The sequence below is a fragment of the Microtus pennsylvanicus genome, chromosome 11 (assembly GCF_037038515.1).
Source record: "Microtus pennsylvanicus isolate mMicPen1 chromosome 11, mMicPen1.hap1, whole genome shotgun sequence".
In the NCBI taxonomy this organism is placed as follows: Eukaryota; Metazoa; Chordata; class Mammalia; order Rodentia; family Cricetidae; genus Microtus; species Microtus pennsylvanicus.
In genome coordinates, this window is record NC_134589.1 from 20,566,843 (window position 1) to 20,585,058 (window position 18,216).

General features: G+C 51.4%; 2 protein-coding genes across 2 annotated transcripts; one reads left to right on the forward strand and one right to left on the reverse strand.

The window, feature by feature from the left end:
• The first annotated feature begins 855 nt into the window (after nucleotides 1-855).
• Vat1 (vesicle amine transport 1) lies at nucleotides 856-8,266 on the forward strand. Its single transcript, XM_075990639.1, has 6 exons — nucleotides 856-1,344; nucleotides 3,902-4,109; nucleotides 4,477-4,647; nucleotides 4,755-4,844; nucleotides 6,457-6,698; nucleotides 6,817-8,266. The coding sequence occupies exons 1-6, from the start codon at nucleotides 931-933 to the stop codon at nucleotides 6,898-6,900; spliced, it is 1,209 nt and encodes a 402-aa protein (XP_075846754.1). The 5' UTR covers nucleotides 856-930; the 3' UTR covers nucleotides 6,901-8,266.
• A 270-nt stretch (nucleotides 8,267-8,536) lies between these two features.
• On the reverse strand, nucleotides 8,537-17,662 carry Ifi35 (interferon induced protein 35). The gene is made up of 7 exons (XM_075990640.1): nucleotides 17,496-17,662; nucleotides 10,842-10,949; nucleotides 9,709-9,856; nucleotides 9,500-9,606; nucleotides 9,219-9,405; nucleotides 9,016-9,122; nucleotides 8,537-8,804 (listed from the first exon to the last, which is right to left on the reverse strand). The coding sequence occupies exons 1-7, from the start codon at nucleotides 17,511-17,513 to the stop codon at nucleotides 8,613-8,615; spliced, it is 867 nt and encodes a 288-aa protein (XP_075846755.1). The 5' UTR covers nucleotides 17,514-17,662; the 3' UTR covers nucleotides 8,537-8,612.
• Between the last annotated feature and the right edge of the window lie 554 nt (nucleotides 17,663-18,216).

Below are 18,216 nucleotides of genomic sequence, written 5' to 3' on the forward strand. Positions count from 1 at the left end.
CCTGCTCTTCCAGAGGTCCTGAGTTCAATTCCCAGCAACCACATGGTGGCTCACAACCATCTGTAATGAGGTCTGGTGCCCTCTTCTGGCCTTCAGGCATACACGCAGACAGAATATGGTATACATAATAAATAAATAAATTAATTAAAAAAAGAAAAAAAGTGAGAAAGAAAAAGGAGAGTGTTCGAGACCAGCCTGGTCTACAGAGCTAGTTCCAGGACAGGCTCCAAAGCCACAGAGAAACCCTGTCTCGAAAAAGAAAAAAAGAAAAAAAAAAGAAAAAGGAGAGTGGTGGCGCATGCCTTTACCTACAGGACTCACGAGGCAGCAACAGGTGTAACTATGTAAGTTCAAGGCCAGCCTCCTCTACACAGCTGTTCCAGGGCAGCCAGGGCTACATAATCAGATCCTGTCTTGGAAGATCAGTTCACATGCGTAATTTGCCATTGCAAGACCACAATGAATGAAATCTGGTTACTACTAGTGGGCAGAGTTAGAACCCGAGGCACAATTTCTCCGGATTCTGATCCACAGGTGACTAGCTCCCCAAATCGGATGTAAACTCAAATTTTTGGATTATCCTCAAACTGAGCCATGACAGCTTTTAATTCGTATAAGGCTTATTATGAATAAATTAAGTCTCCGTCTCTCCATGCCCCAGAATCTCCTCAAGCTTATCAGTCACACACACACATATACCACCCTCCACCACCAGCACCGCTAGTCCCTTTGCGCTCTCCCAGCTCGGTCAGCAGAGGGCCTAGCCCTTTAAATCCGCGCACGAAGCTCCACCCTCGGGCAGGGGCCCCGCCCCAGGGCCCCGCCCCACCCACTGGGGTCCGCAGCCTGCGCTCTTCCTGACGCGTGTCCCGCCCTCCCAAGCTGGGCACCCTTTCTGTACAGCTGGGAGTGCACGTCGGGAGTCTCACCATGTCGGCCGAGAGGGACGCAGCCGAGGCGGCCACTGCAGCGGCGGCGGCCGAGGCCGGGACCGGGGCCGGGGAGGATGCGTCTTCGCAGCCCCCCACAGCAGAGGTGGCGAGCGACCCGCAGCCGCCCCCGGCCCCCGAAGCGTCGGCCACCGCCTCGGCCCCGCCGCTGCGCTGCTTGGTACTCACCGGTTTCGGTGGCTACGACAAAGTGAAGCTGCAGAGCCGGCCGGCGGCGACCCCGGCCCCGGGTCCCGGTCAGCTGACGCTGCGCGTGCGAGCCTGTGGGCTCAACTTCTCCGACCTCTTTGCCCGCCAGGGGCTGCACGACCGGCTGCCGCCGCTGCCGGTCACCCCCGGCATAGAGGGCGCGGGCGTGGTGGTGGCCGTGGGCGAGGGTGTCAGCGACCGTAAGGTGAGCAGCGGCAAGGCAGGAGTGGGCGCGTGCCGGGGGTGTGTCTGGACGGGGAAGCCAGCAGGGACGCGGGTGGACTAACATGGGATGCATGGGAAAGCAATTTATGTCTTGAGGCTTAGAGAAAAAGGGTTTACTGGGGGCTGGCGACTGCGTTATTACCCCTTCCCCAACCATTTTTTAGTCGTGGCCGCCGCCCCGAGCGGAGTTACAGAGGGGAGGGGGCGGAAAACAATAAGGCGCCCAGGCGCATGCGCAAGATGACCTGCTCGCCCCCTCCCCTAGTAAAACCACACCTGTACCCCTGCCCACTAAACACTCCCCGGGCAGTTGTGGTCAGTGACTGTTGAGTGGTGACTGGCTCCCGCTTTCCCTCCCGCGGGAGCTTTGAGAAGCTGTGTAGACGGAGTTAGGCGGGGGTGCAGGAGGCCATGCCAGAGCGCTAGTCACATGCAGCCCCGTGGTGTATGGGGGTGTATGGCGGCCCCTCCCCGAGCTGGGCCAGAGGGGACACACCCATCATGGAGCAGAAGGAGCTTCGCTCCCTCACTCTCGACGGGCCTTACACTACTATTCAGTTTTTGGCGGGTGGGGTGGGGGGCGGGATCGGGCTCCCATCTTTGTCTTAGGCTCTCGTGACTGCAACACCATCTCGTCTCCAGTGACTCAGCGGGTAGGCCACGACCCGGGGCTACTCTTGGGAACTTCCGGTCCAAACCATCTCCGTCTCGGGTACGGAGGACCCCGGCCTCTGAAACCCGAGCGGGTGGAGCCCATTTGGACTAGGGTGGAGAGGTGTGGCACCTTGAGCAGGTTGGCCCAGCTTTGCCGGTCTGTTTCTCATTTATCATTAATCGCAGCCATAACCTCGGCCACATGAGACTTACCAGATGACCAGCTTTTTGAGACATCTGAGGTGACGCCTCTTCATATCATGAGTTCAGGAGTTTCTTTTCAAATCCCGCACCTTCAGGAGAAGCGTCTCCAAAGCAGTCTTAGAATCTTGGCCTTTGCTGACCTGCTGTTTGCTGGATTTGTTGAACATGCAAACAGCTCCTCCTTAAAATCCTTCTCCATGAATCCAGCTGTGGTCCCACCCTTGCCCTGGCTTAGAAATAATCCGACTCTTGGATGATGCTAAAAGGAATTTTTGGGGGGAGGGGAGGTGAAAGGGGAAGTTAATAGCTGGAGTTACTGCTGAAGGCCACCCATCTACCCACTCCTCCCCACACTTTCCGCCTGGTAAATACAGGATATCCTGCCTAGGGCAAGAATCTGCTGTTAAGAGCCTGGATTCTACGGGGAGAGCTTTTCCACCCTCCTGGTGGCTGCCTTGGGGAGGGGTCATGGCCCCGAGCTGGGAGGGCTAAAGGTTAGGTATGAGCTAGACCAAATGACATTTTCCTAGACTACATCCGGGACTGGCCGTTAGTCCGACTGGAAATTACTCTGTTGCGAGCTCTCTTGGGTTGCCACTGTATCTACTAGACTTGAATTTGGGGGCTTTCTTTCCCAGACTTCACCCTCCAGGCCAGAACTCACAGAAGAAAAGGTGTCCTCTTCAGTATGGGGACTTGATGACTTGGAAAACAGCCTTTGTAGGAGGTCTTATTCTTCCACCCTGTGGATCCTAAATTTCCTGCAGTAGCTAAGACCCTGATTGTCTAGGACAGCTCCCACACTGCTCTCTGCACGGTCTTCCTAGAGTCAGGCTGACTGAGACTCCTCCCTCCTCCTGCCTAGTTGCTGTCTTTGTCCCCTTTCCTCCTGCAGAGAGACCCTCCTGCAAGTGACTGAGAATGAAAGACCACGCCTTTTCCTTGTGGCTGGAATGGGTTGTCTCTTGAGCATCACCCTTTTGTGCCATGTCTGCCTGCATAATTTTTCTAATATTAAGCCAATGTTAGCTGAAATACAGCTGCCCCTGGGGTGGTCACCCCATTTTACCATTTACAACTCAGGTACACTTACCTGCATTTTGGCATGGCCCTTGCTATGTGTAGCCCTCTTTTTTCAGTTACTTGATGATTTCTCCTTGTTGTTACTATTATTATTGTTAGCTAACATTACTGGTATTAACTCAGGATAGTGTGCTAAGTGTCTCTGAATGTTGTATTTTTGTTTGTTTAATTCTTACAGTTCCCCTTATGAAGATAAGAAAAGTGGTTAAATAATTTTTATTTGCCCCAGGCCACATTGTCATTAAATGGTGGGGCCCACTTTTGTAACCAAAGCAGTTTGATCTCTTTAACAATACTTATGCTTGCCCTAACTGGAAGTTCCTTGAAGTTCAGGGATCTTACATAATAATGAAGCGTTATGATCTGTTATGTGGAGATAAGAATGGCCCAAAACTGATGTAAGGATTGATTGAGCGCTTCCATATGAAACACTAGAGAAACACTCAGTAAATGACACTGTTATTGTTAACCCCACGACCACCGCTGCTGTGTCTCCTGCTGCTGCATCTTCAGTGGTCTAGGACATGGTGAAGGCCGGTAAGTCACCTGTGGGCTAGTGAATCGGTAATCAAGTGATATTCTCCCATTTCTTCAAGGCAGGGGACCGGGTGATGGCTTTGAGCCGGTCAGGGATGTGGCAGGAGGAGGTGACCGTGCCATCAGCCCAGACCTTCCTGATGCCTGAGGCCATGACCTTTGAGGAAGCTGCTGCTTTTCTGGTCAATTATATCACCGCCTACATGGTTCTCTTTGACTTCGGCAACCTAAGGCCTGGCCACAGCGTCTTGGTACACATGGCTGCAGGTGACAGATCCCTTCTTTTTTTTTTTTTTCCCCACCCTGATTTCCCTTCTGGGCCCCTTTCTGTAGTCTGGCTGGTTTGTTGTCATGGTAACACCAGGCTGCCTGGCCTCTGGAGCCCAGCGGCCTCTGCAGTATAGTTGCCGTGGTAACATTTGGATACCAGGTTCAGCCTGCTGCCCTTAGCCGTGTGCCCACACCCCACACCTTCTCTTGGTCCAGTCTCCTCCTCTCTGGTTCTCAATTATGGAATTTGAACATAGGCCCCAAAAGGAGGCACAATGAAAGTGATGGGCTGACTGACTAGGTCTTTGGGAGGCTGGAGCGTGGAATGGAGGCTCAGTGACTCTGTCCCTGCTCCGTGCTGCAGGTGGTGTGGGCATGGCAGCCCTGCAGTTGTGCCGCACCGTGGAGAACGTGACGGTGTTTGGAACAGCCTCGGCCAGCAAGCACGAGGTGCTGAAGGAGAACGGGGTCACCCATGCCATCGACTACCACACAACTGACTATGTGGACGAGATCAAGAAGATCTCCCCCAAAGGTGGGGGCAGGGCCCGGGAGTCGGGAGGATGGCACAGGGCAGGGTGGGGGTGTCTCCAGACCTGTGGATATTAATGTTTGTCACCTCTGGGTCTTACTCTGTGACAGGAGTAGACATAGTCATGGACCCCCTGGGTGGATCCGACACTGCCAAGGGCTACCACCTCCTCAAACCCATGGGCAAAGTTGTCACTTACGGTGAGTTGTTAGTTGTCTCAAATGCAGTGAGGTTGCACAGGGCAGGAGGGTGGGACTAATTAATACATAAATCCCACTAATATGGTGGGATACGGGGGCCTGAGCTGTTGTGAAGAAGGAAGGATGGAGGCTCCGCAGCTCTACGGCGAGGTCGGGGTTAAAACGGTCCTGGATGTATGAATGGGACTGCTGCCTCTGGGTGCCAGCCACTCTCATTCCCTTTCACAACTTTTCCTGTGAGTCATAGTAATTTTGCCTTCCTATTTGGGGATTATTTCCCATGCTAAACCAGCCAGTCCGCTTTCTTCCTCAGCGCCACTTGGGCTTCTTGGGCAAGCTGGGTTTTTGTTTTAAAACCCACTTTACACAAAAAGGCAAATATCAAAATGAGGGGGAATTTGGAAGAGAGCGTGTGTGCTCTCTCGCTTCCTGCCACCGGCTCCCAATTCTTCCCTCTCCCACAACACCATACCTGGTGAAAAGTGATCTTTCCATCTCCCATCTCGTCTTCCTCTTCCCCTTTTGACACAGGGTCTCACTAAGTAGCTCTGGCTAGCCTGGAACTCAGAGGTCTACCTGCCTCTCTCTCCAGTTTTTATTATTATTATTATTATTATTATTATTACTTGGCTTTTTTTTTTTTTTTTTTTTTTTTGGTTTTTCGAGACAGGGTTTCTCTGTGGCTTTGGAGCCTGTCCTGGAACTAGCTCTTGTAGACCAGGCTGGTCTCGAACTCACAGAGATCCGCCTGCCTCTGCCTCCCGAGTGCTGGGAATTACTTGGCTTTTTTGAGACAGGGTTTCTCTGTGTAACCACTCTGGCTGTCCTGGAACGAACTCGCTTTGTACTTTGTAGACCAGGCTGAGTTCAAACACACAGAGATCCGCCTGCCTCTGCCTCCCAGAGTGCTGGGATTAAAGGCATGCACTACCACACCAGGCTCTTTTTTTCTTTTGTGAAACAAGGGTTCAGTATCCCAAGTCATCTTCAAGCCCACTTCATAGTCAAGGACAAATTTGAACTTCTCATCTTGCCTCTGCTTCCCAATTGCCGAGGCTCTTGCCTGCACCACATTCTTGATTTATAGTGTACAGGGTAGACAAGCAGTCTACCAACTGAGCTACGTCCCCAGCCCTTGGGTGTCGAATTTTTTTATTTATGTGCGTGTACCTGTGGTTGCTGTGGCGCGTGTGTGGAACCCAGAGGACAGCTGGCGGGAGTCAGTTCTCTTCTTCCACCATGTGGGTCCCCAGCTCGGCACGGTGCCATCTCAAGGGCTCATTTTGTGTGAGTGTGCATGTACACAAGTGCGTGCAAACATGTATGTGCATGTGTGTAGACAAATCTCACGTAGCCCAGACTGGCCTCAGACTTGCTACGTAGCTGAGGATGGCCTTGAACTCCTGCCTGATCCTCCTGCCTCTACCTCCTGAGTAGTGGGATTGTAGACACATGCCATTATATTTGCCAGAGAGCAAGAGTTAGTTTGTGCCTAGTAACCGGGATAGTCCTGGTGTTGAGTGTCGCAAGATCGAGGAGCTAGACAAACTCGGATTCAAACGCACGGGGATGCTTGTACGTGGCTCATAGGCCATGTCACTCTGTCCCTTAGGAATGGCCAACCTGCTGACTGGCCCCAAGCGGAACCTGATGGCCATGGCCCGCACTTGGTGGAATCAGTTCAGCGTAACAGCTCAGCAGTTGCTGCAGGCCAACCGAGCCGTGTGTGGCTTCTACCTGGGCTCCCTGGAGGGTGAGGTGGAACTGGTGAGCAGGGTGGTTACCCATCTCCTGGCTCTGTACAATCAGGGCCGCATCAAACCTCGAATTGACTCAGTCTGGCCCTTCGAGAAGGTGAGTGTGGAGCCTCCGGGAAGGGTCTGGGTGATTCAGGAGAGGATCCCAAGAAGCTGGGATTGGCTCTGTGAGATGGGACAGATGGCACCAGTAGTGGTCTTCTCTTCCTGTCCAGGTGGCTGATGCCATGAAGCAGATGCAGGAGAAGAAGAATGTGGGCAAGGTCCTCCTGGTCCCTGGACCCGAGAAGGAGACCTAGGGCGAGGGGCCCTTGAGAGCCAGGAAGGGTGAAGATGGGAAGCCCTGTTGCATTGCCCACCAGCCTCTCACATTTCATCCTCTGTCATGATGCTCTGCCCTCCCTCCCGCCCTCCCTCTAAAGGTCTCTGCTGAGGACCACTTCCCTGCTCTGAGCTTGCTCTTTGCTCAGGGCTGTCCCTCCCCCTTCCTGCCCTCAGAAGAGGTTGGGAAGTGACCACTTGGATGTCTGGGCCCTGCCAAAGGGACAGGGAGGGTCATGAGGAGGCTGGCTGCTTCCTGCCCCCCACCCTCTCCCTGGGCCTGCCATGCTGCTTTTGTGCTAAGGTTAGCCAGTCCCTCCCTGTCGTGTGTGCTTCCACCTCTGCCTCATCTCCCCTCCTGCCCCACCACCTCCCCAAAGAATCCAAAGGTCAGCTCAGGATGTGGGGCTAATCTGTGTGAGTCCAGCATGCACCCGTATCATCCCCCCCCCCGTAGTGTCCCTGCAACCCTACAAGTCCCCACCCCTGGACTTGATCAGTACCCAGCCTTGTCTCCTGCCCCCAGTTTCTTAAGCACAATTGGATTTCTTCCATCTCCAGTTTGCTGCCTTTAACTAAGGCTGCCTCCTCCATCCAGCAAGGTCAGGAATCAGACCAACTCCGTAGCTCATGGCTCTGGGAGGGGACCGGGTACCCCTCCCCTTCACTGAGGTCTCTGGATTTGTCTCAGTGCCTTAGCATTGGAAAACATGTGCTTGTGTGTGTGGAGAGGGGCGGCCCTGTCTCCGGCTCCTTTTCCATTCTCTTCTCCCCGGTGCCTTCCCTGTGCTGGTGGAGCTGAGGCCTACTCCTCCCCAGCCCTACAACACTGCCAAAAATCTGTGTCTGTGCCAGGGGTGGGAGGGGCAGCTCCAGACTCTGGGGATCAAGCTGCTTTTACTGTGGTCTGTGCCCTGTCCTGTCTGTCGGTGGTGGGGAAGAAAGAGGCAGGAGGTTGGACCAGCAGAGTTCTGGGAAGATACTCCTGGATCTTATGCTGGGTCCCTTGCTGTCAGGGAAGCCGGCTGCCTTCCTAGAGCCTAAGCAGCATCCCTGAGGCTCAGCCCCAAACTCTGTTTACACTGGTGGGGGAGGAAGAGCCTGGGCAGGGGATCTAGTGGGGTAGGAGCCAAAGTGGGGACCTTTGAGGCTGGGTTGGAGTAACTGCTTCTGAGTTCTGGCTAGGGAAAGCTGTTACTCCAGCCATGGGAGGGAGGAGGGGCCCAGCCACCCTGTGGTCTAAATGAGGCCTCCATGAAGGAAGTGCGATGTTTGCTTTTGTGTCCCCCCACCCCATTACCACAGCTGCCTTTGTGTTTGTGTCAATAAAAAGCCAAACCCTGAGTTCTGATCAGATGTTGCTTTTAGGAGTGCTGGGAGAGGCCTGCACCTTTAATCCCAGCACCACTTGGGAGGCAGAGGCAGGCAGAGCTCTGGTCTAGAGCGGATTTCCAGGGCTACAGAGAGAAGCCCTGACTGTCAAGGGGAAAAGAAGTGGGGAGAATGTGTCAGTGGAAGCCACTGCTGTAGAGATCTGGGTTCTGCCCTCTCCCGCGACCTCCCTTCCACATACAGAGTCTGCTATCCTGACATAAGGAAGACCAGCACACTGGGTTGGTACTTTCACTGTTCTTGGTAGCTTTAGGCAGTATGTGAACCCAGTCCCTAGCAGGTGGTCGTTCATGCAGTCCTAGCTTGACATAGAAGAGAAGACAGCCAGGCCCTGCTGCCCTGGGGGTACAACTGTCAGGGCCTCCACCTCCCCGCCCCCACGGGTGGGCTTCTGGAAGTGGATCTCCAGGATGTCGTGCAGTTCTTGGGCATCCAGGATATCGGGAATATTCGTCACCAGCACCGAGTGAAGCACTTGCTGGGATTTGATCTAGAAAAAGAGCCAGGAAATGGCAAGGGCTCATTTGAATACAGGGCAGTGGGGCACAGCGGTTAGAACAAGGAGTACCCCATGAAAACATGGGATGGGTCTGGAAGCCCAGGAAGGTTGCTGTGTAGTCCAGTGAGGTTTGGGGGCCCTGAAACCTCCCCAGGCAGGTGCTTGGCAGGTAGATGCTTCCCAGGCCCCACCCACCACTTACCATGGCTTTCTGGATCTCCCCACTCACATAGGGAGAGACTCTCAGAGGGACCTGCTGCCGGCCCAGTGGCACTGTGAACTGGCCAATCTGGCATAGGTGCTGGGCCACTGTGAGGAACAGGGAAGGTGACCTTCGGCATCAAGGCCTTTCCTTTCCCAGCCTCATCCACCCTGACCCCCTGACCTTCCCTGCAGCACCCTTACCTTTCTCATCAGCGAAACCTAGCATGACAGTCCCTTGCAGCATCTCCCGGGTCTCCACGTCCCCACCTCCATTCTTGGCCTTGCCAAAGAAGATCTCCAATTTGTCCAGCAGCTCCTCCTCACTCAGCTTCAGTCCAGCAGGAAAGCCACTGACTAGCACCCTGTGGTTATCTGGCTGGCTGGACACCTAGTGGGAGACAGAGCAGGTGGCCCACTCATCCATAGAACCCAGCTTCTGAATCCCACCTACTGCATGGGAAAGGACCCTGCCATTCTGTCACCTGGATGTTGGTCACCACAGGCAGCTCCAAGGGCTGGATCTGCACCCGCAGCCGGCAGTCTTCTATGTCAATTTTATGATCCTTCTGTTGTATCAACTGATCAGCCACTGGGGAGCGGGGGAGGGGGCAATGACAGGGTCAGTCCTGGGAAACCTTCTGACCTCCCTCCTGAACCTCCCCCAGACGATACCCTCCCACAGGAGGCTAACCTTTGGGGTCATCAAAGGTGACCAGAGCAGAACCTTCAGGCAGAGGGCAGCAGATCTCCAAGTTAGAAACCATAAACTTGGGTGCTTGCCTGCCCTGCTGTGTGCGGCCTTGGAATACCAAGGGTACTTCAGGCACTGGGAATGGGATCTGGAGGTTGGGAGAAAGAGGCAAGTTAATAACCTTCAAGACTAGGAGAGGTCCCCACCACTCCCTCCTGAGCAAAATGTGTCCCCCAGTTCTGTTTGATGGATGCTCAGTGCAGAATGTCTTCACCGAAGAGCTGGGCTGTGTGGTGATAACAGGTCATACCGGCTCTTCTTTTTTCTGTTGGTTTTTCAAGACAGTGTTTCTTTGTGTAGGCTTGGCTGTCCTGAACCTAGCTCTGCAAATGAGGCTGGCCTGCCCCTGTGTCGTCCCCCACTCCCACCCCCCAGAGTGATGGGACTAAAGACATGAGCCATTTTTTAAGACAGGTTTCTCTGTGTAACATTCCTGGCTGTCCTGGAACTAGCTCTTGTAGTCCAGGCTGGCCTCGAACTCACAGAGATTCTCCTGCCTCTGCCTCTGGAGTGCTGGGATTAAAGGCGTGCGCCACCACCGCCTGGCCTATGTGCCACTTTTCTTTCTTTCTTTCTTTCTTTTTTTTTTTTTCGAGACAGGGTTTCTCTGTAGCTTTGGAGCCTGTCCTGACACTAGCTCTTGTAGAGCAGGCTGGTCTCGAACTCACAGAGATCTGCCTCTGCCTCCCAAGTGCTGGGATTAATATGCGCCACTTTTCATACAAGCTCTTGGTTTGTCTTCACACAAGCCTGGGTGGTAGGCAGCCTCACCTCACAGATGAGAAAACTGAGATTCAGAGAGCTCAATCAGCATGCTTGATGTCACACAGCAAGGAAGAAATGGTGGTTGCATGTATACATGTGTGTCTGTGTGTGTCCAGGTACCCATGAATTCCAGAAGGGGGCGTTGTATCCCCTGTACCTGGAGTTACTGGCAGTTAGGAGCTGCCCCAGTAGGTGCCAGGAACCGAACCTATGTCCTCTGCAAGAGCACCACAGTGCTCTTAACCACTGAGCCATCTCTCAGCCCGAGCAGCCCTTTTCTACCAGGAATACATCACTTCCCATCTAACCTCATTTCTGGGAATGTTCACGAGCCCCTTTTTCAGCTGTTGCAGATCCTGCAGCTTGACCTTGAGCCTGGATTGTTCCTCCTGAAGTTTGCAGAGGACCTGTTGGAGCTGAAGGAAACAAGAAGGCAACCATTTAATCCCAGCACTCGGGAAGCAGAGGCAGGCAGATCTCTGTGAGTTTGAGGCCAGTCTGGTCTACAGTGCGAGTTCCAGGACAGCCAGGACTACACAGAGAAACCCTGTCCTGGTGGCGGAGGAGAAATAAAAGGAGGAGGAGGAGGAGGTAGATGTGGCCTTAAACTCTTTACAAGGCCGTGGATGACCTTGAACTCCAGCTTCCACTTCCTGAGAGCAGGAATCACAGGCACAGGTACTTCCACACCTGGTTTAGGCAGTGCCCTGGATTGAACTCAGGACTACTGAAAAGCAGGCATTCTACCGCGCTCAAAGCTACAGCGCCAGCCCCTCCTTCGGCTGTCGTGAGGTAGAGTAGTAGTATATGGTCCCCACTGGACTACTACTCACCACGTAGCTGAGGCAGGCCTCAAACTCACAGTAATCCTCCTGCTTCAGCCTCCAGAGTTCAAGGATTGCAGACCTAAGCTACCCCACCCATAAACGAAACCTCTCAAATTGACCCTATCACTCAATTCTTGTTACAACACTGTGAGGATGCCCTCTTGTCCTTATTTTATAGATGAGGAGACTATAAAGGTTAAAGGATTTGTTAGACGTCCCTTGGCCAGACAGACTAGGTCCCCATGGAGAAGTAACTTGCACACCTCCCGTCTTGTCCTCTTTCTGCATGCCGAGCAGCCTTTCAGGCTGGTGTGAGCTGGAGGGAGTCCAAAGAGAACACCAACAGAATAGACAGAAAGGCAGCATAAGGAAAGGAATGAATGCACCTTTGTTTGTGGGAAAACACAGCCACTGGCTGGCAGAGTGGTGGTCAGGAAACCTGACAGGACTGACCCAGAGAAGGCTGTCCCTGCTTGGGACAGGCCAACCCTGCCTAGTTCCCATCTGCATCCCAAATGTCTAGAGAAGTCTCTGGAATGAAACAGGTTCAGTGAATGTGTGATGGACGAATGGAGCGAGCGGCAGGGAGCGAGCAGGGGACAGGTGGTGCCGAAGACATTCTGTGGGAGTTTGCTGTTTCGAGCAGAGGAAGACTAGAGCTTGACCACATTATGCTGGCGTAGGAGTGGTGGGAAAGGTCCCTGATTCCATCTGTGAATCAGAGGTTGCAAACTCAGTGCAGTTACGGGCCGGTTAGATGACATGGGTGAGTCAAGACCAATGTAGGGTGATAAGGAGTGCTTGAGTTCATTTTTCCTCCTGGAGATGGGGTTCCAATAGCCTATATATTCCTGTTCTTTTTTGTTTGGTTGGTTTTTGAGACAGGGTTTCTCTGTGTAGCTCTGGCTGCCCTGGAACTCACTCTGTAGACCAGGATGGCCTCTAACTCAGAGATCTACCTGCCTCTACCTCCCGAGTGCTGGGATTAAAGGTGGGCACTGCTGGTTTATCTTCCTATTTTTATTTATTTATTTATTTATTATGTATACAGTATTCTATCTGTGTGTATGCCTGCAGGCCAGAAGAGGGCACCAGACCTCATTACAGATGGTTGTGGTTGCTGGGAATTGAACTCAGGACCTTTGGAAGAGCAGGCAATGCTCTTAACCACTGAGCCGTCTCTCCAGCCCTATCTTCCTATTTTTAAGAGAAATTAGAATTCTAGATTTTTATTTGAAAAAAAAATAGCTCAGGGGAAACACACTTGAAATATTTGCTAGGTGGCAGTGGCAGCAGTGGCGCACGCCTTTAATCCCAGCGCTCGGGAGGCAGAAGCGGGTGACTCTCTGAGTTCGAGGCCAGGCCAGCCTGGTCTACAGAGCAAGTTCTAGGACAAACAGCTGGGGCTACATAATGAGATCCTACAAAAAAAAAAAAAGATACCAAAATCTGTGGCAATGATGGCAGAATGGCAGGATGAACTGGACTAGGAACTTTGGCATGAGTAAACACATCCAGATTCTATTGCTTCAACGCCACCCAGTATGGTGGGAGCTGATCTGGTGTGTGGATTCATATGCACGCGTTAGCCTGTGTATGTGTGTGTCACCAATGGAAATCTGAGGACAAACTCAGATGTTAATCTTGCCTTCTACCGTGTTTGAGGCAGGGTTTCTCAGGTGTTGCCACTGCATGTACCAGGCTAGCCATGGACTTCTGGGACCTTCCTGTCTCTGTCTACCATCTTACCACTGAAGCATTGGGATTATAGATGTAAGATACTAGGCCCAGCTTTTCCTGGGTTTCAGGGGTTCAAGCTCAGGTCCTCGTGCTTGCATAGCAGGTACCTTGCTCACTGACCCCCTCCTATGCAATACATTTTATCATCTTTTCAAACCTAATCTATTATTGGACATGTACATTTTTCTTTTCCTGTTTTGGACACAAGGTCTCTGTTTAACACAACTTTACCCTAAAGATCTTCCTACCTTAGCCTTCAGAGTTCTGGAATTACAGGACTGTACCACGTTCTTGCCCTTTTCCTCCTGTTATAAATGATGCTGCAACACACTAATCTTCCCACAGATGTTCCCTGCTCACGATGAGATGAGCCCATGGCGGGCTGAAAATACTGTAAGCCAAGCATTAACTTTTGGGAATGGCCTAAAACAGGAGACACAACACTGGGGCCAAAAAGGCCACAGTCGCCTGCGGCAGATTTGCTGCCCTCACAGGAGGCACAACAACAAGGCCATTAGGAAGTTTGCCATTGGGGCTGGAGAGATGGCTCAGAGGTTAAGAGCACTGGCTGCTCTTCCAGAGGTCCTGAGTTCAATTCCCAGCAACCACATGGTGGCTCACAACCATCCGTAAGGAGATCTGGTGCCCTCTTCTGGGCTGCAGGGATACATGCTGGCAGAACACTGCATACATAATAAATAAATAAATAATTAAAAAAAAAAAAAGAAGTTTGCCATTTGGAACATAGTAGGGGCCACTGCTACCAGGGCCATTTCTGAAGTGTCTTCGAGAGTCATGTGATTTGCAAATTCTCTGTGAAGCTGCGTGCACCGTTCCATTCGGAGCCTCAATTTCCCGCAGCCTGGAAGGACTGAACCCCTGCTCCTGACTGAGATTTGCCACCAAAGCCCATGTAAGGAGCTTGCTTCATCAGAAGGAAAGACAAGACATCTGAGAAAAACAAAATGCAAATTATACTTTGAGGAAATGCATCGAGCCGGGCGGTAGTGGGGTGTATCTCTGTGAGTTCAAGGCCAGCCTGGTCTACAGAGTGCACACTTTAATCTCAGCTCTCCAGAGGCAAAGGCAGGCAGCTATGAGTTTGAGACTAACCCAGTCTACAGAGCAAGTTCCAGGACAACCAGGGATATGCAAAGAAACCTGTCTCTAGAAAAAGAGAGAGAGAGAGAGAGAGTAAGGAAAGGAAGGAAGGAGGGAGGGAGGGAGGGAAGAAGGAAGAGAAGAAAGAAAAGAGACGTATTGGATAATCCAGATTGGTGGTGAAAGCCTATAGCCTCAGCACTAGGGAGGCTGCAGCAGGAAAACAGAATTTGAGGTCAACTTGTGTTCCATATTCCGACCCCGTCTCAATAAATAAATAGGAATTAAGGAGATAGAAACACAAAGGAGAGCGCTCTGCGTTCGCCTGTCATGGTGAGCATTGCAGGGTCCCAGCGGTCATCCTCATGACTCCCTGTCATAAGCAGAGATAACATCATATCACAACCAGAAGAGGTCAAAATCCAAAGAGCACTACCTGGCTAGGCATGTTTGAGCACAACTTTAACCCCAGTTTTGGAGAGGCAGAGGCAGTAGATCTGTGAGTTTGAGGCCAGCTTGGTCTACATTGTGACTTCCAAGCCAGCCAATGCTACTAAGGAGACCTTGCTTCAAACAGAAGACACTTCCCACTGAGCGTGTGTCACTTTAACTCTATTGTGGAGCTGGACCGTTGGCAGTCGAGGACATATCTGCTCGTGAACTTCTGATCATTGTCTTTATGATAAGCAGAACTGTTTTTAATTGCCTAATCCAAGTTGCCCACAAGTTGCCAAACATCTGTGATCTGCCCCTCCCCACCACAGTGTTGGGGAGCGAGACAGGGACTTATAAATGGTCAACACAAACTCTATCCCAGAGCTACACCCCCAGCCTAGGAGGTGATTTTGTGATACTTGGATGGTAGGGTCCCACTGTACCTGGCATTTAGTAGGTCGTCATTAGCCACTGACCCGTTTCCCTGCCTGTGGCCTTACACTAAAAGGGGGGTGGAGGGGCATGACTGACGAGATGGCTTAGCCATAAGAACACGTGACACACAAGACTGATGACTTGACTCCAGATCAATGGTGGGAGGAGAGAATTTCTTGGAAGTTATCCTGTGACTGCCACATGCTCACCATGGCAAATGTGCTCACACACACAGGCAGGCACACACATAGGCTGTCCGTGTGCACACACACAGGCAGGCACTCATACACACAAAACAACAGTAATGAAGATTATGTAGTGATTAAAAGATGCATTATTGGCAGGGCTGGAGAGATGGCTCAGCAGTTAGAAGCACTTGCTGGCCAGACACCATTAATCCCAGAACTCAGGAGGCAGAGGTAGGAAGATTTCTATGAGTTTAAGGCTGGTCTTGTCTACAGAGCTATTTCTAGGACAGCCAGGCATACACAAAGGAACTTTGTCTTGACAACACAAATGGACAAAGAAAAAGGCACCTGCTGCTCCTACGGAGAACTCAGGTTTTGTTCCTAGCACCCATATGTTGATTCACAACCATCCTTAATTTCCCTGAGGGGAGCCAGCATCCTCTTCTGACCCCTGAGGGTACCAGTTATGCACATAGCGCGCGCACACACATGCAGGTAAGACACTCACACAAATAAAATAAGATAAATAAATCTTGGGCTGGAGACACATCTCAGCAGTTAAGCGCACTGTCTGGTCTTGTAGAGGACACTCCCAGCACTCATACGGTGACTCAACCATCTGTAACTCCAGATTCAGGTGATCCAATCCCCTCTTTCTCTCCTCCACAAGCAGCGGGCATGCATGTGGTATGTAGACAATATGTGCAGCTAAGACACCCATATGTTAAAAAATAAAAGTAAATCTTTCGAAAAGAAATTAATGTAATTTTTTGAAAATATAATGGGCTGGAGACACCTCTGTTCTTGCAGAGGGTCTAAGTTTAGCTCCCAGAATTCAGCGTGTATGGATGGGTGTTTTGCCTACATGCAGGGTCCAAGGAGGCCAGAGTGGGGAGCCAGATGCCCTAAACTGGAGTCACAGAGGGTTGTTAGCCTCCATGTGAGTGTGTTAGGAGTCGAATCCTGGTCCTCTAGTACTGAAATTAACCATTAAACCGTCTCTGTAGTGCAGTTCTCAGGATTTAAAAAAAATACACACAAGGACCGGTGGTGGTGGCGCACGCCTCTAATCCTAGCACCACATGGGAGGCAGAGGCAGGTGATCTCTGTGAGTTCGAGGCTAGCCTGGTCTACAAGAGCTAGTTCCAGGACAGCTAGGGCTGTTACACAAAGAAGCCCTGTCTCAAAATACCAAAACCAACCAAACAAACAAACAAATGAATAAATACACACACATTACATACACTCTGTCTTACTTTTAAAGACAGAGCCTCTCACTGGTCTGGAGCTGCCCAGTAGGCCAGGGTGGCTCATCGACAAACCCCAGGGGTGTGTCTGTCTCTTTCTCCCCACTGCTGGGATTATAAGCACACGTCAGTACACTCAATTTACCTGGGTTCTGAGACCCAAATTCCTTCTCGTGCTCGCGAGATAAGCAGTTTACAGACCAGCTATCTCCCTATCCCTCCCTATAGGTACCCTTGTGAAGATTAGTATCCCTACACAGTAAGGAAGGACACGGAGATTTGACTATAAACCCTAGGAAGGCTAATGGTGGGTACAGGATAATCTGAAGAAACTAGGATTCGAAGCTAGGTTTGTTCCGGGAGCCTGTGGTTTTTCTTATTATACCCGAGAGGCAAATGAAAGCTTTCCGAGCAAAAAAACTAATGAGAAGGGGAGTGGAAAAGCCAGGAGGACAAGCTGCACTGGATCCTTCCTTGGAGGTGGCTGCCCACTGTAGAATCTGTGCTTGCTCCTGCGACCTCACTGGCTGTTGGCAGACGGACTTTACAGCTCCACCTAGCTGCTCAGAGGTGACCTGAGTCAGAGGGAGGAGACCACCTGTCCCAGAGAGGCCCAAAAGGTCAATATGAAAATCTGAGGGGAGGCGTCTGGGGCTGGGAGATACTTCAGGACATTATTTCCCATTAGAGCAGGTACATAACACGTTGACTAACAACAAAGTATTTACCAAATTTGTAACATGTATCCACACAGAATTAAAACGTGTCCACACAGAAATAAAATTATGTATCCACACAGAATTATCAAGGTCCTGACCTGCGGGTGTCGAGTCCTGGTCTTTGAGGCAGTATGTAAAATGACCAGCTCTGTAGCCTAAGGTGACCCCAGTTCTCGGCTTCCCTCCAGGCCTTCAGCAGGCGTGAGCTGAGCAGGTTCTCAGCCTAGAGCATTCTGTATTCCCCCTCACACACCCGCACCACTTACTTACACTCTGGAAAGTAGACATGGCTCACACCTGGTCGGCAAAAGCTGAGGCTTCCGAACAAGGCACAAGGTGGAGCGCCCTGGAGTACTAAACTCTTCTTTGGGCCTTAGAGCCCCCAGAAGCGTCGGAAACAAACTCCAGCCACTTCGGCTTGCAAACTTGCCTTCCACTTTCGTTTCTGTGAATTCCCTCCTCCCAGCACACAGCCCCACCCTCGGGAGGAGCCTTGCAAATCTTGTATGCTCTAGGGGGACACACAGGAAGTACTGACCCCAACTGATCTTCCCAGACAGTCAGTTCTGGCGTTAACTAGTTGGTAGGATTCCCCCCGACCCCTTTCTTATATTTTAAGACAGACAGGCTCTCAGTACGTAGGTCTAGCTGGCTTTGAACTCTGTGTTTGTTTCCAAACTGCTGATTATGGGGCTGGAGAGATGGCTCAGTGGTTAAGAGTACTGGCTGTTTGTTGTTCCAGAGAACCCAGCACCCACATGGCAGCTCAGGACTGTCTGTAACTCCAGTTCCAGAGGATCTGGCACCCTCACACAGACATCCATTCAGGCAAAACACCAGTGCACATAAAATAAAAAATGCTGAGATTATAAAGACATGTGATAGCGTATCCAGATTTTACTTTTTTAAAACTGATTTTTAAAAATATTTATTATGTATACCATATTCTGTCTAAATGTATGCCTGCAGGCCAGAAGAGGGCACCAGACCT